The following is a 26,007-nucleotide window of genomic DNA, read 5'->3' on the forward strand; positions in this document are numbered from 1 at the left end:
GTGAGTCTCGCCCCTCCCTAAGTTCCACCTCGAGGAGGTCCCCAAAGCACCCCAATGACCAGACACACGAGTGAAATAAGTAAAATATATGACAATCTTTATTAAATTATTTAAAATAAGTTGGGGGTGGGGAAGGGGAATTTAAAATGACTCTCTCTCTCTCTCTCTCTCTCTCTCTCTCTCTCTCTCTCTCTTCCAGGAGACGACGGGGGTCCAGAGCAGAGGTGTCAAATCCATGTGCCAGGAGTAAAAGTCCTCTCCAGTTTTTTGTTCCAATCACCTGGATTTAATTAGCAGTTTTTCAGCAGGAGCTGACCTCCTGACTCGTTGGTGTTTTAAGCCCTCAACGAAGCCTTCAAGGCAGCGCTGCCTGGAAGGCACTCCCTGTGCCCAGAGCGTTTCAGCCGATCACAGCACTGGTGCTAGATATTGAGCCTTCCGCCAGCCTCTGGCAGTATGAGCTCACCGTTGGTCAGGTGAGTAGCGCAGATATGGTAAGATAGGAATGTGACTGTGTTTGAATCCAGCTCGAAATGTTTCGAGCATTTAAGTGATGTGTTTCTGCGTTGTCACATGTCTATGGAACAAGTTTTTTTTGTGGCAGTTTCACGTATTGGTTGCTAAATTCTTTTTCCTATTTGCTTGGCATTGTTGCTTGTGATTGGGGTTAGAACAACTTTCTGTTACATAAAATGACATCCTCACCTTAACCCCAACTCCTGGGTTATTCTGTTAAATAAACATATAAATCAATGCTTAAAATGACATCCGCATTTATGCCAAACGCAACTTTATCCTTGCATGAAAACAATCTAAAAATTAGACGAAAGCCACAAATCTAAGCCCCAAGCAACAATGGTAAAAAAAATAGGAAAAAGAATTTAGCAACCAATACGTGAAACTGCCACAAAAAAACTTGTGCCATAGACATGTGACAACGCAAAAACACGTCACTTAAACGCTCGAAACATTTCGAGCTGTCACACAGTCACATTCCTATCTGAGCATAACTGCGCTACTCACCTGACCAACGGTGAGCTCATACTGCCAGAAGCTGGCGGAAGGGTCAATATCTAGCACCAGTGATGTGATTGGCTGAAACGCTCGGGGCACAGGGAGTGCCTTCCAGGCAGCGCTGCCTTGAAGGCTTCGTTGAGGGCTTAAAACACCAACGAGTCAGGAGGTCAGCTCCTGCTGAAAAACTGCTAATTAAATCCAGGTGATTGGAACAAAATACTGGAGAGGACTTTTACTCCTGGCACATGGATTTGACACCTCTGTTTACTACCGGTGTCACGACGGTGGCTAAGGAGGTCCAATAGTGCTGGTGGTTCCTCAATGGCTAAGCTTAGGGGAAAAGCAGCCGACCCGTGTCCGTCCTCGTAGCGGACACATCCTCTTCCCTTCCTCCTAGAGGCTGGTGAAGATCTCTGGGGGTGGGCAGCTTGGTTCACACAGTCACCATGGGGTATACACACAGCAATTAGTCCTTCCTATAACACTCGCAACGTCTCTTCTGATGGTATATTATTATCTGTAATGATTAGCACAGTACCTCACTCGACGACACAATCCGCATTTGTTGGGCCGGGGTTATAGCGGGCAGTGATGGAGATTTGGGGGACCACCGTCGCAGTAGCTCACGTTCGTCTCCACAGGGCCTTCTGTACCTGGGGGTAAGTGCAGACAACAAGAGACACGGCACGACACTGCAAAGCTTCAGGTGCACACACGTCACAGACAGACTCACCCACGGCACGACACACACTCTGTGAATTGGATAAGGTCCGCACTTCTCACCCGGTCGAGACTCACCCCAGCGGGTGACTTAAATTCGCTGGGTCGTAGTAGTCCCGCAGATAATGCCAGCTAATTCGGCTTCGGCTTGCTCGCCCACCTCAGCATGAATGGCGGGGCCGTGTAAACAACAGATGGTTACTCCACAATTGTACTTGTATCCGAAGTCAATGGTGCAAAGGTTGCGGTACTCACTGTGCCCGTGTTAATACTCTTTCCCTTTCTCCTTCCTTCCCTCGCAGGTCCTCACCATATGCAGAGATACAGCAGGAGCTTTGCCTAAGCGTGTACTTCAGCCAATCTTTCGGTGCAACACACACACAACCGGTAAGTATTATTTCTTCCACATATAATTTCTCTCACCCCTGGGACATTCGTCATCATTCTCTTCCTTCGTGCTTTGCACGTGTCCACAAGAGCTCAAACCTGTTTTATTTCCGCATTCCACTCACCACTCGCTCGTAGCAATTTCTCCCCCAAATCACGTCTCTCTTCCTGCATTTCCACACTCTTTTTATACTCCTCCTCACCTTCCAACCCCAATCAGCAATTGCTGCGTCATTTCCCACACCTGCCGCAGATTTCGGTGATTTGGGGCTTCCCCGGGGATACCCGGAAGTGCCGGTGTTTATCTAATTCGGTCCGGGCGGAGCCTCTTCTCCCACTTTTGGTCCACCCAAAGTCACTCCGTGACAATGACAGCAGAAATAAATAGTTTGGATCCAGAACAGTTGTTCAGTGTACCATGCTATAATTAATAAATTGACTTGTGAATGTAAATTTATTCAAATGTGAATTATGTGCGTCTCCATTAAGTTGTTCGAGCAAATAACTGTGGTATTGCCCAGCCAACACTGTAAGGTGGGGCCCATCTCAGCTAACAGAAAAAAGCTCCAAGAACATTCCCCGAAAGTTCCCAACGCTCCCAAAAACCCCCTGCCAACGCAAAAAGTGTCCAGTTTTCTTGATGTTCTAAGAACGTTTTTGTGTTGTCTGAACGTTAGAGGAATGTTACATTTTTAAACGTTATGACAATGTCATGTTTTAATGTTCACACAATGTTTAAAACAACAACTGTTTATTATATTGACTTGTTTAATTGTTATGTAAATGATAGAGAAACATTGCATTTTATTATTTTATAAAACATTATTTCTGAATGTTCAGTAAATATATTGCTGTAGAAAACACAATTCACTTATTATGTTTAGATGTTGATGTTTTATTTTATTTTAAGTCACCATTATTGTGATTAGTGTTTGTTTTAGTTGGACTCTAATTGTAATTTACCTTATATATTTACTTAAATAATGTGTTAATTAAAAATGAAAATCGATAAAAGTAACATAATTTCAGTTTGGTAAATATCAGTTTTCAGCATAAATAACTGTTCACTCATCTATAATGTCACAAAACATGAAGGAGGTGCAGAGTTGGGACCAAGTCATTGTTTTGCAAGTCACAAGTAAGTCTTGCATTTAAGTCTCAAGTCAAGTCCTGAGACAAACAGACAAGTCTCAAGTCAAGTTCTTGAGTCAAGAAAGGCCAAGTTGAGTTGCAAGCAGGGGTGGTTCTAGGATTTTATTTTCTAGGGGGGCTTAAGCCGAAAGTATACTAGGGACGTCCGCGTATGCGCGCCGTCCGCATGACGTCATTTTCGTCATCAAGAGGGTCCGCGGACGGTCCGCGCGGCCGGCCGCGTGCAGCCCAAAATTTGAGACCGCGCGGACAGTGCGCGTACAGTCCGCGTACGACAGCGCATGCGCGTGAACATATTTAGACAGGGCACTCCACTATAAACAATTATACAAAGGAAATAGACAGCATTTGCACACACACTATCGTTTTTCTTCTTGAACTTTTACTTCTTCCAAGAACAGAAAGCCCTGGAGCATGTTTGTTTGATTCCTGTTCTTTGTTGTTTGTCCTAAACTGTGTTTGCAATGGTGGATCAGTTACTTTTCTTCACCTATCCTAATGTTTTAATGTACTGTAAATGTCGCCAAATCAGTGCTGCCCTGACAGCCTGTTAGACTAATAATTTGAATAAAAAATCATTTGAATTGCGTATAGTGTCGAACGCGGCCATCCGCGTGTAGCCGCGGGGACTATACTCGGAAAGCTGCGCGGACGCGTGCGCGCGCGAGCCGGACGCAGACGCGGACGCGGAAAAAAGTATACCCGGGCCTTTAGCCCTCAATGATGATGTGAAGAGAGCATTGTGACTCCTTTTTCGCAAATTGGGACCAGTATTATTATATTAAATGAATGTAGGCTACAAACATTACTCTTCAATATAGTTTCAAGCCCTTATGATTTTTGATTTAACCTAATAATAAAAAACAGATATAAAGGTATATAAGTTATTTATTACTATTATTTATTATTTTGTATCTTGAATTAAAGTTTATGTATACTATATGTATATTGAAAGTTTACTGAATACTTATAAATTCTCATATAAATTGTATTTATACGAGTCAGACTGTACTTTTTGTTATACATTACAAATCAGTTTTACTTTCCAGATGTATCATGCATGCTCATATTCTTATATTTTGCAGACATGACTGCACTCATACAGGCTAGCAAACAAATTAAAACATTAGTGAAAATACCTTCTGAGTTTTTTGTTTTTTTAACAATGATTTTAAGTTTGCAGCTGCCTTTCTGACTTTACCTCACTGGCGGTTACGACACATGCCCAGAACAGCAAAGCTAATCAAATGCCTCATAAACTTTTTTATCTAAATAAATGTCCTGCATTTTGCGTTATTTTAATTATTTTCGTCGAATAAATTGTTTTTACAAATAAAGAAAATTTCAGAAAAATATATTTGATAGTTTGGTAGAAATATTTAGACTACTTTTAGAGGGGCTAAGTTGACAGACATGGTGGCTGGAGCTCCCCTAAAAAACGGTTTAGAATCGCCCCTGGTTGCAAGTCATCAACTTTAAAGGGGACATATTATGAAAATCTGACTTTTTCCATGTTTAACTGCTATAATTGTGTCCCCAGTGCTTCTATCAACCTAGAAAATGTGAAAAAGATCAACCCAGTAACTTAGTTTTGGTAAACCATTTTCTGCAAGCATGTGAAAAAATAGGTCATCGTAATTTGGCCCTTATTGTGATGTCAGAATAAGGTAATACCGCCCCCTTTATCTGCACTATCCAACCACAGCACAGCCATTTAGTACAGAGAGAAAGAGAGAGAGAATAATTGACAGCACAATTGAGTTTCAATTGCAACAAACCACCATCATTGTGATCCGTTTGTGCCATTTTGGGTGTGTCATTTAAAATGCAAATGAGCGGATGAAGTGCAAACACTGATCACAATGATGGTGGTTTGTTGCAATTGAAACTCAATTGTGCTGTGAATTATTGTCTCTCTCTCTCTTTCTCTCTGTACTAAATAGCTGTGCTGTGGTTGGATAGTGCAGATAAAGGGGGCGGTATTACCTTATTCTGACATCACAATAAGGGCCAAATTACGGTGACCTATTTTTTCACATGCTTGCAGAAAATGGTTTACCAAAACTAAGTTACTGGGTTGATCTTTTTCACATTTTCTAGGTTGATAGAAGCACTGGGGACACGCTTATAGCAGTTAAACATGGAAAAAGTCAGATTTTCATAATATGTCCCCTTTAATCTTCACTATCAAACTACAGCACAGCCATTTAGTGCAGAAAGATAGAGAGAAAATAATTCACAGCACAGTTGAGTTTCAATTGCAACAAACCACCATCATTGTGATCAGTGTTTGAATTTCATCAGCTGAGTTGCATTTTAAATGATACACCCAAAATAGCACACTTTTGCTCAGGCCTACAAAGTGTCGATTTTTACATGCTGTAATTAATTATCTGTGGAGTATTTTCAGCTAAAACTTCACATAGGCACTCTGGTGACGTCAAGTATTTATTTTACATCTTTAAAAAATTCATAATATGACCCCTTTAAACAGGTCATTAGTGCTCTTTGCCCATATTAGTGTATCAGTATTAATAATCATATTAAATGTATATTAATTTATATCAGGAAAGCAGGTAGAATAAGTTTAACATTGCTGTCATTTTTAAATTATTTTCATTCCTATGTCCATGATGACATATCAAGTGACTTGACACTGACTATATGTAATTGCTGCATAAAAAACACAAAATATTCAATATTCCAATTCTCAAATATATGTAAATAAATGTTAAAGGGGACATTTCACAAGAATTAAGATGTACAATAAGTCTTTGGTGTTCCCAGAGTACACATGTGAAGTTTTATCTCAAAATAACCCACAGATAATTTATTATAGAATGAGAAAATTGAAAATTTGAAGCCCTGAGCAAAACATGTTTTGGGGTGTATCATTTAAAATGCAAATGAGTGGATAAAATGCAAACACGATAACAATGAAATTTATATTCTGGGATAATAAATATTGATTAGTGTCCAATTAATGTCACGACGGTGCTCACAGACGACACAAGAGCGGATCCAAATGCAGCTGAGAGATTTTATTAAAGGTAATAAGGAAAAACAAAACAAAAACACGCAGGGCAACAACGCCGTAACAACACACAATGGAACGCAAACAAGGGGTGAACAGGAAGTAACTAAATGCAAACCAATAACTAATCAAAACACAATGATTCTAAACAAGGGGGAGGAGCATATAGACAATGAAAAACCATAGTAACTAATGACAGGGTGGAGACCAAATCAAACACAGGGGAAAAACAGGCAAGACTAATAATCAAACAACTCAAAATACTAAAGCATGATAGGGTAAGACAATGCATAAAAACGGTTAATAATTAACATCACATGCACCTAACAAAGCATAACATAACACAACAAGATCACACAGACAAGAACCCTGACAGTAGCCCCCCCAACAAAAAATGGATACCAGACATTTTACTGACACAAAGAGTCCAGGTGGGTGGTGGAGCGGAGGCGGAACGGGGGAGGGATGGAGGGCAAACATGAAGTCCAACACCAACAAAAACAAAAATCCATAGCACTGCGAGCAATGGTACAGTCCAGGGCGGCGCCGCAGGCAAAGGGGCAGGACGCCAGGGCGGCGCCTCGGGCAAAGGGGCAGGACACCAGGGCGGTGCCGCGGGCAAAGGGGCAGGACATCAGGGCGGCGGCGCGGGGAAAGGGGCAGGACGCCAGGGCGGCGGTGCGGGCAAAGGGGCAGGACGCCAGCGCGGGCAAAGGGGCAGGACGCCAGGGCGGCGGCGCGGACAAAGGGGCAGGACACCAGGGCGGCGGCGCGGACAAAGGGGCAGGACGCCAGGGCGTCTGCGTGGGCAAAGGGGCAGGACGCCAGTGCGGGCAAAGGGGCAGGACGCCAGTGCGGGCAAAGGGGCAGGACGCCAGGGCGGCGGCGCGGGCAAAGGGGCAGGGTGCCAGGGTGGCGCAGGCAGGGCAGGACGAGAGGGAGGCGCTCGAGACAGCAGCGATCCAGATAGCACTGGTAACCAGGGTAACGCTTGAGATGCCTTAGACCTGTAATTGGGGACAGAGCATAGAAAGACTGGCAAAGCCAAGGGAACAAGACACAGTGCAGACACAGAAACAGTGATGAGTTCTGACATCAAAAACTCAGGCCCTGCAAACAGTTCATGATTGACCATACTATGTGGGGCAGAAAGTTCATTCTCAACTGTCTTTGGCAAAGTACAGAGTTCATTAATAGTCATTTTAGGCAGGACAGAGTGTTCTTTACAGGTCAAAACAGACGGGGCACAAGGTTCGACATCAGCCATCACGTTAGTCATATTAAGTGGGGTAAAATGTCTTTGTGAGTCACATAATACCTTCTTGGCTAGGACAGAGAGGTTATGGAGCTTAGGCGGGACCGTAGCAGACCTAAATAACTCAGGGACCTCCGAAATAACCAACTCAGCCATTACAGGAAGCTCAGTGGGCTCGGTGACAGGCTCTATGGTCAGAACAGGAAACTCAGCAACTTTAGGCTCAGCAAACTTAGTCAGGGCGATTTGCTCACAACACTTAATCTCAGTCTCATTATCTAAAACAGGAAATGTCTTTGACTCACGTGACCCTAGAGACTTTGGTGACTCAGAATTGACGAAAGGCTTAGTGGTGACAGATGGCTCAGTGACAGAACGGGTAGAAGGCTCAGATTCAAACCCTTTAGTTGTGGCAAGAAGCTCAGGTGATTCAGATTCTAAATCTTGGGCCGTAATGAAAAGTGCATTGGACTCACATGACCTTGGAGAAATGAGTGACTCAGAGGCCAGGGGTATACTTGGCTCAGTTTCGGACCTTCTAGTCATGACATCAAAGAACACAGGTTTGAATCTGCCAGCCGTAAGGAAGAGGTCAGGAAATTTGTGCTCATCAGCCTGGGTGACTTCCTGTGGAACAGATGTACAAAACACAGACCACACACAGCACAAAGCCAAAGCATACACTGATGATTCGTAGAGTTCATAAAGTTCAAGAGGCTCTGAAGGCTTGGGTGATCCCAGTGGCAAGAATAGTTTCATTGTCTCAGCGTTATGAACAGTGATCGTTTCATGAGAAATGGTGACTTTGCTGGCTTTAATCAGTTCCTCAGAATCATGAATAAATAAGGAATCATTCAGAAATGACTCACTCAATGATGATTCACTCGGAGAGTCACCAGGCGATGATTCACTAGGAGAGTCACCAGGCGATGATTCACTCGGAGAGTCACCAGGCGATGATTCACTCGAAGACGACTCAGGAAGAAAGGTCCTCAAGAGGACGGCGTCTGTGCTGGCAATGGACTGCTCGCATGTGGACCTTTTCTTCCGTCGTCGATTGCGTGAACCGCGCGTGGGAGGCTACCGGCTCGACAGACGTGGAGGCTACAGATCTCACCCCAGGCAACTCCGAGGTGCACTGTGGATGCCCCTCGCGACACCAATTCGCGTAACGTGCGAAGGCAAAGAAGTCCATGTCCAGTCTCCGGCAAATCTCATCTACCGAAACTGGCTCTCCCAAACAATAATTGAACCATATTTTCCTTTCGTTTTCGTTGAGCAATAACTCTTGAGAATCCAACCAAAAGTTGAGAGTAAATACCTCCGGTGAATCCTCCTGCGGACGCAGAGAGGCCAACCTAATGCGTCTGTTTCGAAACTCGTCTTCAGACATAGCAGGAGACAAACGTATGCCCGAACACACAACCCCTCTCACGGGACTCCCAGCTGCTGAATCCTTTAATTGGCGTTCCATTCTGTCACGACGGTGCACACAGACGACACAGAGCGGATCCAAATGCAGCTGAGAGATTTTATTAAAGGTAATAAGGAAAAACAAAACAAAAACACGCAGGGCAACAATGCCGTAACAACACACAATGGAACGCAAACAAGGGGTGAACAACCATAAAGTAAAAACCATAGTAACTAATGACAGGGTGGAGACCAAATCAAACACAGGCAAGACTAAAATCAAACAACTCAAAATACTGAAGCACGATAGGGTAAGACAATGCATAAAACAGATAATAATAAACATCACATACACCTAACAAAGCATAACATAATACAACAAGATCACACAGACAAGAACCCTGACAATTAATAAGTATTCAAATCATTTATAAGGATATGATGAAGAGGAGGCAGATCTCAGGAATCCAATTCCTCAAAGGAAACAGCAACATTTATCTTCTTCTTCCTTTATGCCATTCTAGCATCTTCAGCTATATTCATGGCAAGAATATTCAAGTTGATCCATACACAGGCTGGGGGAGGGACAATTAGCCTAACTTGCATGTTTTGGCTTGTGGGAGGAAAGCAGAGTATCCAGAATAAACCCATGTTGACACAGGGAGAACATGCAAACTACCCAGATAGCATGCAACCATTGAAACAATGTTAAAAATCGTCGATCCGTCAATGTCAATACCATTGAATCAACATCAGGCTTGCACCCTCCGTCAACACTGAAAAAATATTGAAATTTCAACAAATTACCATTATCGTGATCGGTGTTTGCTTTAGTTGGGCCCTTTACTCTTGTGTTTTAATGTCAAGTTTTCTTTGGCTGTTGAAGCAGTGTTTTAAAGTACATCTGCTATTGCAAAGAAAACAAAGATCTAATGTTATCAAGTAGTTTAATTCTTGTAGACATATCTAAATTATATTAATGAAATACTGTTAAAGTTTTGCAAAAGTTGTTATTATGGTACTAGTTGGAAACAGTGGCAGGTCTGTTATTTTGAGGATTATAAAAACACATTTAAAAAGTTAAACTACTGAATCTATCTCTGACATCATGAATCGGTCTATGAATCTCATCAATGGTGATGATCAACAAAAGAAAGTTTAATGCTGCAATGCATGCTGGGTATCATGGTAGTACTAAACTAATTTATAATTCCCAGCATGCATTGCAGTTGATCGTTTTATATGAATTTGTTTGATGATTGTCACCATAATTGAGATTTGTAGGATGAGTAATGATGTCTGAATGTGTCAGCAGTTTTTCTGCTTATCTTGTCACAGTGGATTCACAAACCAGAACAATTATAATAGTCAAAAATATATCAACATAATCATGTAAAGCAGCTCAATGTTATATCATCTTGACATCTTCAAAGAAAGCAATCAGTTTCAACCTAACTTTGAAACACATCTTTCATTTCCAATGCACATGTGTTTACACAAGCGGGTCGAAGAAAAGAAAGATTTAACTTGAATATCCAGAGTCAAGGACCCAACTAAAGCAAACACCGATCACAACAATGGTGACCCGCTGAAATCCCAATACCCCCTCAATACCAATGGAGGGTGCAAACCTGATGTTGATTCAATGCAATTAACATTGACAAATCAACTGTTTTTAACATTGTTTCAATGGTTTGCATGCTATCTGGGTACACACAGAAAGACCACCTGCCAGAGCTCAAACCAGGGACCTTCCTGCTGTGAGGTGGCAGTGCTACCCACTGAGCCACTGTGCCACCCAGCAACATTTGTTATCTTAATACATAAGTAATATGATAAAATAGAAAATAACAACCTATCAAGGATGATAGAAAATAAACGGTTTTGCTACTGTATTTGTATATAGCCATGGTATTTGTAGTAAACAAATAGGCAATCAGTCGGCTTTACTGCATGTTTATTTTTCATAAGGAAGAGCAAGTAAACTTGACAATTGGGTTAATTTGTAGTCTACCCCACCTCCGCAATTCTCACAACCTAAAGAATCAGCCGAATTAAACATTGTCATGCTGACTGTCACGCAGAAGGCACTTTGATTACATGGAATGATACAGCATTGCCTCTTAAGAGAAGTTCTGTAAGGAGCCACCCATTTAAGCAGGAACTAAAAAGAAGAAACTGAAAAGAAGTATCAGCATGTAAGATGTTTTAGTAACTGTTTTATTTATTCAAATAAAAGTCATACAGTACATGTCAAAGTGATAAGGTTAATGTTCTGGTTGTAGTAAACCTTACTACATTTAGGGGTGGTTTCCTGGACAGAGATTAGCTTAGCCAGGACTAGGCCTTAGTTTAATTAAGAAATATAACTAGTTTTAACAAACATGCAACAAAAGTAAGCAGCATTCCTAAATTTACATTAACATCCCTGCTGAAAAAACAGCATACCAGCAAGACCAGCATATGTTGTCTTTTGGTGCTGGTAACCACCAGCATAGACCAGCATAATTCCGATGCTGGTCTATGCTGGTTTAGATGGGGGTCATCAGCATACCAGCACAAGCATCCCATGCTGGCCATACCAGCAATATTTTATGTTTTGGTGCTGGTATGCTGGTGACCACCAGCTAAACCAGTACCAGACAAGCATGGGAAGCATATGATGACTCAGCAGATACATCACGTCAAATTTCAGACGATAACCGATCAAGCGGAACACTGCGTCAATCAGAATCAAAATATAATAATATGCATGCAATACTACTCGGACGTACTTACATTATACATAACATAGCAGACGTCTTCATCGGCGGGTAACACTAATAATGTTCCCTCTAGGAAATAGTGTTTGGCTGCTTCCGAAATCGCATACTTACTGAGTAGGTACAGAATTTCACTGAGCCCGCGCTAATACAGTACGTACATTCCCGTTAGTATGGACAACACTCACCATGTTGACGTTATCATGTGAACTATTACGTAGTAAACTTGTTCAAGTTCCGACAGGAAGGGCGACTCGAAATCAGACTCCATATGATTTCTGGAATTGGTCTTGCGGTACTTTGATGTCATCTGCTTGTTGGTTCTTGCAGCGGTGCATAAACTCGAACAAACCTAATATCAAGCATGAAAACGTATGCGTTTTTATAAGGGACAGGTGCACTAACACCTGATTACATTAATAACTTGACAACTCTACTTTCTACGGTCTCTGTCAGTGTTTGCAATGGTTGCAATGTCTGGACAAAGGAGAGGTCTGGCAGCTGCTCAAAGATCTCGCCTTTGGAGAAGTTTTATACCCGGAAAAATTATTAATAATTAAGATCTCTCTAAGATATCATACCGCAGAATTACATTGCTAGCTCACCCCAAAAGTTATGCACAATATTATATTACACATTAATTTTAGTGGAGTAAAATGAGTAGAACAACAAGCAGACTTTGTCAGATGACAGATATGCTTGAAAACAAACTAGAAAAATGCAGGTCATGTGAATATATAGATATTTTTATTAAAGCAATGATGTTCTTTTATTTACTTAAAACAACAGGAAACACGAATACAAAATGAATGAATAAGACTATCACAATACATGAAAACATAGAAGTGAATACCATATCAAACAAAACTTTATTCAAATGTATTTTTCTAACAAACCATAAAAGCTCAATTCTGCAGATTTATTTTGATGAATCAGGTGAGCACTTTGTGGGAAATCCTGGGTCTGTACGTGAAGTCAGGGTGCAAATCGGGTGTCTAGGAATCACCCGATTGGCTGGTGTCCAGTCAAAATGACGATTGCTTTGCTTTCCCGTGGCATCCTGGGAAAGCTAGGATAGATAAGTGTCCATTGATGCTTGCTTCAGAATCTGTGTGGACTCAGTAGGGCATCTGGGGATTTCTTGCCAACTGATTTTATGAATACACGTGCCTCTGAATCTCGCGAGAAATAGTCCAAAATCACTGTAATTCTCACCTAACATTTTACGTATACTAAGTTTTCTGACATACTATTTGTTCGCCTAGTGATTTTTGCCTACTATATAGTATGGAAGTATTCTGTTTCGGATTCAGCCTTCCTCTCTGCAGTTTTTATCCCACAGGCTCTTGAAGTTTGTTTCTATGGTGCTATCATTTCACACACTGCATCTCTCAATGCAATAACAGGTCCTTTAGCTTTCCTAGAAGAATTAAAAAACTGACCAAATACAGAATAATGTTGCTAAATCTCATTTACCAGCCCAGAGAATAGGCCTATAGCAGAAGGCAGGAGACTAAATTATTGTAAAAATGAACAAAGCATTTACTGAATAATCTGAACAGTTCCTTTCTCAGTGTTCCTATATCATGCAAAGTTAATGGACAATTAATGACATTATGGACCCAAGCCATATAATATAGTTTGACACATAATAAAAGTGTTAATGATAAATGATAAATGTGTAAATAAAATATAAAAAACAACACAAATTAACTTGATTATATGCACAGTACGTTTGCCCTCTGAAAATAAAACGCACACACACACATTAAAATTACTAAACATGAATTATCTGGGCCTCAGTTTTTTGGGTGGGGGGACTTTTAGGGTATTTCGTTAGAGTCCGGGAAAAACAGCTCTCATCCACTTCACATACTGCTGTCTAACCTAAACAAGAGATAAGATGAGAAAAGTCATTACAGGGAAACCTTGACAAAATATTTAATTGTTCACAGTCTTACAAGAAAGACAAATAACAATATGTTTTATAAATGTGAGTATGGGATAATTTACCTCATTATTGAGGACACAGTAGACCAGGAAGATGAAGGTTCCTTGCTGTGAGTTCAGGATCAGGAAGAGAATCTCGATCATCTTACTGTTATTAACGAAGAAACCCAGAATCCAGGGACCACCAAAAATCACAAACTGGGTCAGAGTTTTAAAAACCGTAATCCTGCAGAGAGAGAGAGAGAGATAGAGAGAGAGAGAGAGAGAGGGGGGGGGAGTTTTGAGTTTTGAAAGTCACACTATGTGAAAATAAATCAAACACTTCTGAAAAAAATATAAAAAACTGTTTCAAATGAAAATCAGGGTGTTTGTTACTTGGTTTGTCTCATGTGTGAAACATCAAGGTTGAGGTTTTTAAGAGTTAAGTTCAGACTGATGAAGATACTGATAAAGAGTATTATGTTTATCTGCAGAAAAAAAAAACACAGTAAAGAAACAATCACTTTCTTTTCCAGTGGTTTAAACTACAACTTGTTTGTAACTAAAACTTACTGCAAGAATGAAGCAAACAGGTCCCAGAAAACTCCAGACGAAGCCTCTCTCCACTTTAATCCAGCATCTGTTTACAGAAAAAAAAACACTTAGACAGCACCTATTACGTTGCTAAAAACGTTATTTTGTTTATTTGGTATAATACAATGTATTTACATGGTTTATGGTTCAAAAAACACATTATTTTCGACATACCATACATTATTGTTGCTCCATTAATCCCTGCCTTCCTCAAACGCTCTGATTTGTTACAAAGCTCATATTCTGAAAAGCGCAGTGTCCCCAATTGGCCAGGCGTTGTGATTGTCTTTAATACCTCTGACTTCAGACAAAATGTGACGCTCCTTACCATGTTTTGAACATTAGCTCACAATGCAATGATGACAGGAGTTAATATCTTCTTTATATCTTATCAATACGAGCTGAATCTGTTCTAGAAAATGCAGATGACCAAATTGATCGATCAAATTTGCCAGCATGGCTTGAGTAGGCCGTAACAGATTGGTAAGGATATTAAACCATGTCTGCATTTGTGATAATAAAAAAGACAAACAACAAGCGCTACTCTTATGGTTAAGTCAGTTGTAAATTCTTTAAATATGACACAGGCTCTATGTCAGATGCAGGCCAAATTATGATAATGACCATCGTGTCCACGTCAACAGGCCGGAAAAGTAAAAAAGTAATCACACTTAAAAAGTGAAGTATGTTTGTTGTAGTCCAAGAAAAGATATATACATTGAAACGATAACTTGCATGATCAATTTGTGCTGTTTGCATATCGTTAATATTTACTAATGCACACTTACACACAAAAGGAAATGTAAAATCATGAATCGGATAATTGGTGCTCTTTAACTCTTTGGCTGCCAGCGTTTTTAAAAAATATTGCCAGCCAGCACAGGCATTTTTTTAAGATTTTCACAAAAGTTTAATGCCTTCCAGAAAATGTTCTTCTTTAATTTTATTTAAAAAATGATAAAAAGGTAAATTTCTCAAAAAAAAGTAATAATAATCACAATAATGGTGACTTTAAATGAAACAGCCAACATCTAAACCTAAGTTAAAGGGGACATATTATGAAAATCTGACTTTTTCCATGTTTAAGTGCTATAATTGTGTCCCCAGTGCTTCTATCAACCTAGAAAAAGTTAAAAAGATCAACCCAATAACTTAGTTTTGGTAAACCATTTTCTGCAAGCATGTGAAAAAATAGGTAATTGTAATTTGGCCCTTATTGTGATGTCAGAATAAGGTAATACCGCCCCCTTTATTTGCACTATCCAACCACAGCACAACCATTTAGTATGGAGAGAAAGAGAGAGATAAAATATTTCACAGCACAATTGAGTTTCAATTGCAACAAACCACCATCATTGTGATCAGTGGTTGCACTTCATCCGCTCATTTGCATTTTAAATGACACACCCAAAACGGCACACTTTTGCTCAGACCTATTTTAGACTTAGTTTACATCTTAAAAAAAATCTCATAATATATCCCCTTTAAGAAAATAACTCTACAAGTAAGATGTAAAATGCTATTTTAGGTTTCTAGCAGAGATGGTGATAGAGAGGATAAAGTCACAGATTGTAGCTTTTAACTCTCTTCGGTGTTACTTTTTTAACACTCTGGAGAGTTGACCTATATAAACACTGAGCAGTGTTAATTTAATAACAACCACTCTGGGGAGTGGACCTATATAAACACTGAGCAGTGTTAATTTAACTCCCGGGATTTTGCAGTGTAATATTTAGTTTACTAATATTTAACTCTAGGACACTATAAACACTTAGCAACTATGACTAAGATTATTTTAGTATAGCAGTTATAAAATGACTGGTTTCTTAAAATATTGTAAAAATATTATTGTAAAAATAAGTTATTAATCATTGCTATCATTGTATAATGTTGAAAATATTTCTCTGCTGTCATTATTTCCAAATATTTTATTGCCATTTATGCCTCCAAACGTGTTAATAATGTTAGGTATGATAAAGATGAGGGAGACTTTTTGGAGCGAGAGGAGGCAAGGATATAGACAGAGAAACTAAGAAAGCTTGTGTTTGATCACAAAAATGTCGTCATGTTTTGTCAGGATTGTCGCATGTACGCGAAAGAAAAAATGAAACGAACAATTTCGTGGTTTGAACTAATAATTTTAAAGTTGAGGCAGAGGCAGTAAAGGACCATGAAAGTGCCCGAAGTCATCACAGAACCTAACGTTAATTAAAACTGCCAAGACAGGTCGTATTGAAGAGAGCCTTGTTGGGAGAAGCCTTACATTTATGTGTGTTTTCATGGCAACAATGTTAATAAAATTATCAAATGCATTCAGTGGATATAATTTCTCTTATTTTCACTGGAAAAAAAGTTAATTTAGAACCCTGGTTATGACCCCTTTAAGATGTAATTTCTTGAATCCAATCAACTGACCAATTCTCTTTATACATACTGTTCACTGCCGTAGCCTTCAGGAACCAGTCCAGCAGACACACCCACTATAACAAAATCAACCGCATAACCAATCACAATCAAGAATCCCTTGTTAAGCATCGCCCTCTGTCTGGAGCTAATCTGTGATAGGTTCTTCACACAGATGAAGAGCAGCACAGCTTCAATGAACATCCACACAAAGCAGGAGAGAAAGAAGAAGTGAAGAGCTCCTGATATCACAGCACACAACTCCTGAAGACAGAGTTTAAACAATGAAAGGGATTTTTGTAATTTCTTACTAACTAGTCAAACTAAAGATGTTGATATTCTGTAAAGTTCTCACCTTATGAGGTTTTATGAGATTGATGAATTGTTGTGTGAGTAAGAACAGAAGATGAGCAGACAGCAGACTGATGCAGAGGTTGATTCGAGCTACATTCTTCACGCCAGGTTTCCATCGACAGAAAGCAAAAGTCAACAGAGCCAAACTAGTAAACACCAGACCCACGATCACAAACACCATATTCATCAACTCCATCGGCTGACTATTATCCTGAGAAAATATGTCACGATACAATGTGTTAAATCTACTGCCGTCACATCTACATTTTAGTTAGCAGTGTATGGAGTGTTGTAACTCTAGGGTTTTAGTCTACATTAAACGTTTTCTTACTTATTTAAGTCAAATCTGTGTCAGGTTATCTTACCTCTGATGGGCTTCTGCTGGTTTGCATGATAAGCGCAAATGTTGACAGATGAAGACATGAACACATAGTGAAGCTGCTGTTGATCTTTACAACAGAACAACCATCTACAATCCACTCACTGATGTTCCAGTACACACAGGAAAGATTTCCACTGTCGTTTATCTCCTTTACAGTAAAGAAAAGTACATGTGTGTCAGGCATAACTCCAATGTTAACATAAAAGATATCACAAAATCTGTGCACAAACAATAGCAGATGAAGTTTCAGGAGGATGCAGCGTCTTGTTCCCCCTCACAGCGCAGCAGCAACTTAGTGCAAATATTTTACCCAACAACCTTGAAAACATCACATGGAACTGAAATATACATTTACACTGGACTAAAACGAAACTACCTGACACACTTTTCAATTGTGGTACTGTTGCATAATTTGTAGATATGATGTTTGCTGCATTGCTTCATTTTACACCAAAACTGGAGTTATCTGAAGAGTTTGCTTCGACTCAAGCAACTATAAGAAGTGCATTATGTAAGGAATAATTGACAAAGGGCCGTTGAATTATTAAAAAAATAATGCACACCCGTGGAACATTTATCAACCAATCAAAATAAAGCTTTCAACAGCCTCATGGTATAAACAATAATACGTGTAATAGCCAGCATGCAAACATACTAATTCACATAAACTGAACCCCAGACCATCATCTCTAACAGACATAATTACACTGAAATATATTTTTGTGTAAAGTTATATCCCAAGCCCAGAGTAACTGGAGATGTTTGAAATTCCTCTTCATATTACATTACATGTGAATAAGTCAATAAGAGTTAACTCACTCTGATGTGTTTAAGGGTGAAGTTAACTGGTTTGGTGAGGGTTGTGTTGGTGGTTGTAGGAAGAGTAGCTGAGATGACAGTGGACATCATTGTTTTATTTGTGTCATCTGATGTGTTGAAGAAGTCTGGTTTCAGTAGGTTCTCCATTGTGTTGTAGCTCATGAAAGCCACCGCAGCTGCAACAGATTCAAATTTTTTAATACAAAGTGAGTCACAGGTGTACATTAAACAGATTTTACAGAGTGAAATACGGGACAGATAGGCATCCCCACCCCACTAAAAGTATCAACACACATACAAGAGGTGCTGAATTATGTTTCTGCTGATGGGTGTAAAAATAGCTTGCAGAATGTAAGAATGAAGTAAGAAATGCTGTTTTAGTGTCCATGGATCTACACACTTCCAATTTTTACCTAAAACAGTAAACCATCTGGGAACTTTATGGATACTCATTTTAACATACTATGATTTGGGACATACTGATTTTTATTACAAATTGCAGATGGGATACAGGGATGGAAAGGGCATGGCTTATATACAAAAGACAGAAAGTAACTGAAGATGGAGAAAGAATGTCCAAAGTCCAGATTTGGAGAGTGTGCCACCTGGTGGCAGAATGAATGGGTGCACTCCCAATCATTACAATAAAAAGTCACATGCACCTAGGCTGGGTAAATTATGGGGTTGATTTTTTTAAACCATGTATATATCTGCTCTCTGAAAATGATTATTGGCTGTGTTGAAATTATTTAAATCACAACAATATTATTGCATACCTGAATTCAAATTGTTCCTGGCGATCCCAATAAGATCAATTTCTATAGAGGCATTTGATGTGTGGAGCTGAGGGATTTTATCAATTTTGGCCTGTGGTCCAACCACAAACATTTGCGCCTCTGATTTAAAATAAATAAATAAATAAACACAAATTTTATGTTATCCAGAACATTATGAGCATGACTTCAGTTACATTGTATATATTTTACATCTATAGTTTTATAATTACATTAAATGATATTTTAGTGATGGTTGTCTCTCTCTTACCCACAGCTGCACAAGTGAAACTGACATTTTCATAGGTGTTTGTTGTCTTCACTAACACTGACACGAGCTTCTCACTGGCTTTTAACACATCTGACGCTAGTTTGTTTGGGTCAACTGATGATGTGTTTATCTTCTCTGAAGTGCTGAAAACCTTGTCCATGAACATGGTAACATTCTAATTCACCAAATAAGGAAATAGGTGAAGATCCAAAAACAATCAACATAAATTTAATTTGATAATTTTTCTCTAAAAGATTTACCGTTAAATTGAGAACAGTAATATTCTCTATCTGGTCAAGGAGATTCTGCATACATGAGGTTCCCTGTGGACAAGAACGTAATATTAAAGATTTTGGTTGACTAGTGAAGACATCAACCTCACTGTCATCACCCAACACTGTGGCAGTTGTGGCACTGACAGAATAATATTTGTTGAGCAGAGCAAGGGATTTTTTTTTCAAAAATGTTTCTCTATATTAAAAACATCATAGTTGCTTTTATACAAAGTAAGAACATGTATGAAAGTACATAATCAGAAAACTTTATACTGTATACTTGTACTGCTCTTTAAATTAACAGAATCTAGTTGTTAGCAACTGTAGTAAAAAATCTGTCAACTTACCATGCAATTTAAACCTGAAACAAATCATGAACACAATAATAAATTAAAGCCAAATTACAGTATATTTAAATTACAGTCATAAATCAATGGGATTCAAATACATGAGAAAATGTAGAAGATGAGCAAGATTTCCGTTAAAGGGGTCATATGATGAAAATGTTAGCATTGCCACTTTGTAGGTTTGAGCAAAAATGTGTCGTTTTGGGTGTGTTTTTTAAAATGCAAATGAGCGGATGAAGTGCAAACACTGATCACAATGATGGTGGTTTGTTAAGTGTGCTTGCAAAAGCACACTTATTGTTCTTCTTAAGTTTTATTATTAAGTGTGCTTGCAAAAGCACACTTATTGTTCTTCTTAAGTTTTATTATTCTTATTATTATTAAGTGTGCTTGCAAAAGCACACTTATTGTTCTTCTTAAGTTTTATTATTATTATTTTTCCCGGGTAGATTTTTTTGGCCAGCTCTAGCGACCAGACCGTTTGACGCAGAGACACCGTTCAAACTTTAAAATGTTCGGGCAGTACCGGTGCAAGTTGCTTGAGAGGATGAAGTCACAGATCCATGTCGTTCGGCCGCCATATTGGAGAGAACACAAAACCTTAAAAAAGTTTCACAGGTCACAAATTTTGTCCAAACCTCATGAAATTCCACGTACGCGATCCTTGGACCGAGCCTCACAAAAGTTACCAGAAGGATTTTTGATTTTCGGAAGCGTTTGCGCGCCACAGCCCAAACTAAATGTGCGTCAACGCCGCCAAAACAGGAAGTAGTTCAAATCTCAATATGTCTGTAACATTTATTAACCAAAATGTTTATATGAACTCTTTACTCCAATGTGAAGATGCCCAAGATAAAAAAAACATTGCAGAAACATGTCTATATTATGTTATTTTCACTTTAAAATGTCCAATTAAAACCTGTGTAAAATTAAAAAATGTCATTAGCCTTTACCACTAGAGGGCAGCCTTTACGTTCAAACGTGTTTTTTAGACAGAATGTAAAGATAGCGGCAGCCATCTTTAGAAGCTAAGCTAACAGGCTATTGCTCCGTGGAAAAGTTTGAATAACAATGGCGGGATGTAGTTTTAATGTTAAAATGGCAAAATGGAATATAGAAGAGCTTTTGAGAGAATTGGGTGTTCCTTTAAGAGCCACAATACAGCGAAGAGCTGAGGAAGAGAAAGCAGAGAAGCCCGGAGAAGAGGCGACACCCTCAGACTCTGCTGCGAGCCCGTGGAGGACTCAGTAACCTCGGCTGCCACTCAAGCTTCGTATCGTATATGGACAGATTCCTGGATACATATTTTTAGAATCGTAAACTTCATCTTATTCACTATACAGTATGCGGTTTCGGACGCAAAACTGCAAATGGATTTTATATTCTGAATGCTTGAATCAACGCGAGCTCTCTGGAGAACGTGCATTTTCACATACAGGTAGGAATTATATGATTCAGACATATTTTAATCCCTTTCTTTTATTTCAGTGATATATGGCACGACAAGTTTAATTCCCTTTTTCATCAATGTAATACATTGTAAACGTATTAGTTTGTAAAGACGTCAGTTTCGCGTCCTCGGGTAGCAGTGATCGTTTGGCATCGGTATTTTAATTAATTACGAAATTTGTATTTTATTTTTAAATTGCTATCTTGTGTTTCTGGGGCATTCGCGGATTAATGACTCATTTGAGTCGTTTTCATTACAAAGTGTTGCAAATAAATGAGTCTTTTGAGTCGACTCTTTACAAAGCGAATGGGCCAAATGTTTTAAAGTGGTTCGCGAATCAGTTTGAATGAATTGTTCAGATCGCTTCAAACACGGAATCGTCCGAAGCTGTTTTACTCGTAACCTATGTAGAAACACGCAGAATATAACCAGTGTTGGGTGACGTGGAAATGTATTTACCAATCTTTTAACTAAAAGCAAAACTTCACACATGTACCCGCCATTACATACGCGCGACCGCCGACCTGTTCGTCGTCAGACACAGTTAAACGCGTGCAACCTCCAGAAACACTGTAGCACAGATTGAAGAAAATCCATCGATGATTGACGTCTGATTCGCTGTTTAATGTACTGTATGCAGTGCCGGGTTAAGCCTTTATGAGGCCCTGGGCTAACGCAGGTTTGAGGCCCCCCCAATATACACTGAAAAAAATAAAGGCTGGATTTACTAAGTGCCCCATTGCGTAAATTTTTTTAGTTTTTTATGCAAAAACAATGCACTGTCTATATTTTTTAGTAAATCCAGTGTTTTTTACAGCGTATGTGCAACATTAAATGGCTAAAATTATTTAAATAAATTAAACAATATTATCAAATAATTTTACAATCAGAAATAGCCCAGAAAATAACATTTATTTAATAAAACTTACAACAAAAAGTGCTTCTTTCTGCTCTTCTTTAAAGAGAATTCTTCAATTAAATCATTAAAATCAAGTTGACGCAAAAGTAGGCTGAAATTATTTAAATAAATTAAACAATTATTATCAAGTAATAATTTTACAATCAGAAACAGCCCAGAAAATAACATTTATTAAATGCAACTCACAACTAAAAGTGGTTCTGTCTGTTCTTCTTTAAATATAATTCCTCAATTAAATTATTAAAATCAAGTTGACGTAAAAGTAGGCTAAAATTATTTAAATAAATTAAACAATATTATCAAGTAATAATTTTACAATCAGAAACAGCCCAGAAAATAACATTTATTAAATGCAACTCACAACTAAAAGTGCTTCTGTCTGTTCTTCTTTAAATATAATTCCTCAATTAAATTATTAAAATCAAGTTGACGCAAAAGTAGGCTGAAATTATTTAAATAAATTAAACAATATTATCAAGTAATAATTTTACAATCAGAAACAGCCCAGAAAATAACATTTATTAAATGCAACTCACAACTAAAAGTGCTTCTGTCTGTTCTTCTTTAAATATAATTCCTCAATTAAATTATTAAAATCAAGTTGACGCAAAAGTAGGCTGAAATTATTTAAATAAATTAAACAATATTATCAAGTAATAATTTTACAATCAGAAACAGCCCAGAAAATAACATTTATTAAATGCAACTCACAACTAAAAGTGCTTCTGTCTGTTCTTCTTTAAATATAATTCCTCAATTAAATTATTAAAATCAAGTTGACGCAAAAGTAGGCTGAAATTATTTAAATAAATTAAACAATATTATCAAGTAATAATTTTACAATCAGAAACAGCCCAGAAAATAACATTTATTAAATGCAACTCACAACTAGAAGTGCTTCTGTCTGTTCTTCTTTAAATATAATTCCTCAATTAAATTATTAAAATCAAGTTGACGCAAAAGTAGTAGAGCCCAGAATTCTCAGCCCGAGTCCGACCCGAGTCCAAACTTTTTAATTCTCCCCATTAGGAATCTGTTTCCGCAGATATAGTTACTGCATCGTGTATGTTTGTGAGTAGAAGTCTGTGCTGTCTGCAGTGAGGTTTTTATGAGAGCAGCACAACATTTTTTATAGTCTATTTAATATGTAAAACTTGAATTTGAAATAAAACTTACTGCGGAGAAGTTATTGAGATCTCTATCATCTCTCTTGCTACGTGACGCGACAATTATTTATTATTTCAAATCCGTTTACAAGATAAATATATATACATTGTGTTGTTAAACTGATGAAATTATCTTGCTATATACGCTACATTCATTATGAGAAGCCTTTTCTTTTTACTGTTACACTGTAGACAGTAATATATGTATATTATATAAAACTCTATGGTCGTGAAAGCACATTATCCATTATCTGTTGGTTCATGTTGGTCCAGTTTAATTCTGGGTAATCCTTTAATAAAATGTATAATATAGTTATAAAATGTTTTATTGTTTTGTAATATTCACAGCGCACATTCTCTCGGATCATTTTAAAACATTTTAAATCATTCTGCAAAATTCCGCATAGATTTTGCAAAAGAAATCCGCAGAAATAGCAAAAAATAACTGCTTACACAGCTTGTACAGCTGTACTATTGCAGCAATTAAACAGTTCAGTTTTGTTTAAAATTGCAAAATAGTTATATTTCTTTTTTATTTACATTTTAGAGCAGTTTTTGTTTGTTAAAGTTTTTATGATAACTAGTGGTTAGCGGCCGACAGCAAGTTGACGACATGTATGATGAATTGAGCCTCTCAAATCAACACTTCACTTGCCTATAATAACAACTATTTAAAAGAAATATTTTCAGCATATCACAATGTTAGTTTAAACGTTTATTATCAACACATACTATTTTTAAAAAGCGAAGGCAGGCTGCTCTGCTGCTCGCAGTTGCAACGGGTGCAGAAATAAAAAAATAAAAAGGGCTATACAAAACGAAACGAAATAAACATGAAACAGAATAAACATGCATGTTGCCTTATCTTACAACTTCGCTTTTGCATATAATTTTTTTTAATGTAAGGACTTACCACAGAACATGGCTATTCATGTATCCATCCAACAGTTAAACTAAGCAAAAAGTCGATCCATACACAAACAAGAAATAAAGACACAGCCTTCTTACACGAAATTAATACATGGAGAAGTCTTTAATAGATTATGTCTTGGATGCTTTCTGCATAGATTATGTACAGTATCCAAGGTTTTAATCTAGTACTCCATTTATAATTTTTCCTGGTGGGCTGAAGGTTCTGCTGTTAAATACGCAACAGCTGCATTGTAAATGTGTGGCTGTGCGTAGCGGACTCATGCGATAGGTTAAACGTCTTCCTATGTTTGTTTTGCAATCATCAATGTCTGTCAAAAGGATCTTTAATTAAATTGAAAAATATAAAAAGATGGAGAAGCCTAAATAAGCCCGAGGTCCGGCCCGCGTATCTGCTGTGACGTTAAAATTGGCCCGAAACCCGAAGGGCGTAAACAGGTCGGGCCCCGTCGGGCTGAAATGCAGGGCTCTAAAAAGTAGGCTAAAATTATTTAAACAAATTAAACAATATTATCAAGTAATAATTTTACAATCAGAACAGCACAGAAAATAACATTTATTAAGCAACTTAAAGTGCTTCTTTCTGCTCTTCTTTAAAGAGAATTCCTCGACTAAATCATCAAAATCAAGTTAAATCATATTTCGGCGGATTGTTTTACTTTCATTGTTTCACGAGATTCCCTGCCTATTTAGTCATAATAATTAACAGTAAACGAACTTGGCTTGCTGTTTTTGAAGGCAGCTCGACCTTAGGTCGGGTTCGAGTCCCAAGTTTAAATGAAGGAGGAGATGATGAGGAGAGATGCCAGAAGAATTGCGGCCGGGCGCGGAGGCACATACTCCCGTTTACGATATGATTTTAATGATGATTGACACAGGACAAAATATCCCATAAGCTATTACGTAGCTATTATACAATTTTTTTCAGAACATTCTTGCGACCCAGTGGTTGGGGGCCTCTGCTCTAGGTAGCACTTACGCGTAATTACGTCAATCAAAATGTTTTTAAAAACTCAAAATAGAATTGTCTCGGAGGCCCCCTAGTGTTCGGGGCCCTGGGCTGCAGCCCATGTTGCCCATTAGGATAACGCGGCCTTGACTGTATGATGTAAGTGATTCTCACAAAACACACGTGACATGACAACGTAAGAAAACATGAGTTTTGTCTAAGTGTAAACTGTCAATGTCCTCAGACCATCTTAGGAGATTCCAACTTTATACATATACAAAACAAAACTGTTGTCAGTTTACTTGTCTGATATTTCAGCTACAAGCTACATTTTTCTGTATACTGTTGGTGTATGTTGCAGTTTTACACATACTGTAGAAATGCCCTTCATAAGTATTCTTCTGTTTGCTGTGGAGTCAAGAAATGTCTAAACATTAAAAGATGAACATGAGACAAAAGTACAGAATCTGTCGCATTATTTTTTTTAATGGGCACTGAGCTGTGTCCTGATTGTTTACACATGAAAAGCATAAAATATGTAGGATCAGTTTGATTCACTTATGTGCATTTGTGTACAATACACATAAGTCAGCATTTAATGCTGTTGTTCTTTGTTGTTAAAGCATGTATGTGTTGAAACATAAACAAAGGTTAATAAAATGTGACATTCTAAACTTCTGGTATACTGATATTTATCTTACCAATT

At 38.3% G+C, this 26,007-nt stretch overlaps 2 protein-coding genes across 7 annotated transcripts in view; both read right to left on the bottom strand.

Moving 5' to 3' along the window:
* Positions 1-26,007, bottom strand: part of LOC129443899 (adhesion G protein-coupled receptor E3-like) — a 137,286-nt gene that overhangs the window by 38,081 nt on the left and 73,198 nt on the right. The gene's annotated exons all lie outside the window — the stretch shown is intronic.
* LOC129445246 (adhesion G protein-coupled receptor E3-like) overlaps positions 12,643-26,007 on the bottom strand; it is a 44,244-nt gene continuing 30,879 nt past the window's right edge. Inside the window, exons 5-15 of the mRNA XM_073860076.1 lie at positions 19,526-19,679; positions 19,266-19,440; positions 18,998-19,117; positions 18,222-18,397; positions 17,386-17,550; positions 17,022-17,231; positions 16,698-16,930; positions 14,243-14,309; positions 14,066-14,157; positions 13,754-13,916; positions 12,643-13,627 (exon numbers count right to left, since the gene is read on the bottom strand). Coding sequence (XP_073716177.1) covers positions 13,577-13,627; positions 13,754-13,916; positions 14,066-14,157; positions 14,243-14,309; positions 16,698-16,930; positions 17,022-17,231; positions 17,386-17,550; positions 18,222-18,397; positions 18,998-19,117; positions 19,266-19,440; positions 19,526-19,679 — 1,606 coding nt within the window. The 3' untranslated portion in view covers positions 12,643-13,576. The remainder of the gene's footprint in view (positions 13,628-13,753; positions 13,917-14,065; positions 14,158-14,242; positions 14,310-16,697; positions 16,931-17,021; positions 17,232-17,385; positions 17,551-18,221; positions 18,398-18,997; positions 19,118-19,265; positions 19,441-19,525; positions 19,680-26,007) is intronic.

The sequence above is a fragment of the Misgurnus anguillicaudatus genome, chromosome 3 (assembly GCF_027580225.2).
Source record: "Misgurnus anguillicaudatus chromosome 3, ASM2758022v2, whole genome shotgun sequence".
NCBI classification, from domain to species: Eukaryota; Metazoa; Chordata; class Actinopteri; order Cypriniformes; family Cobitidae; genus Misgurnus; species Misgurnus anguillicaudatus.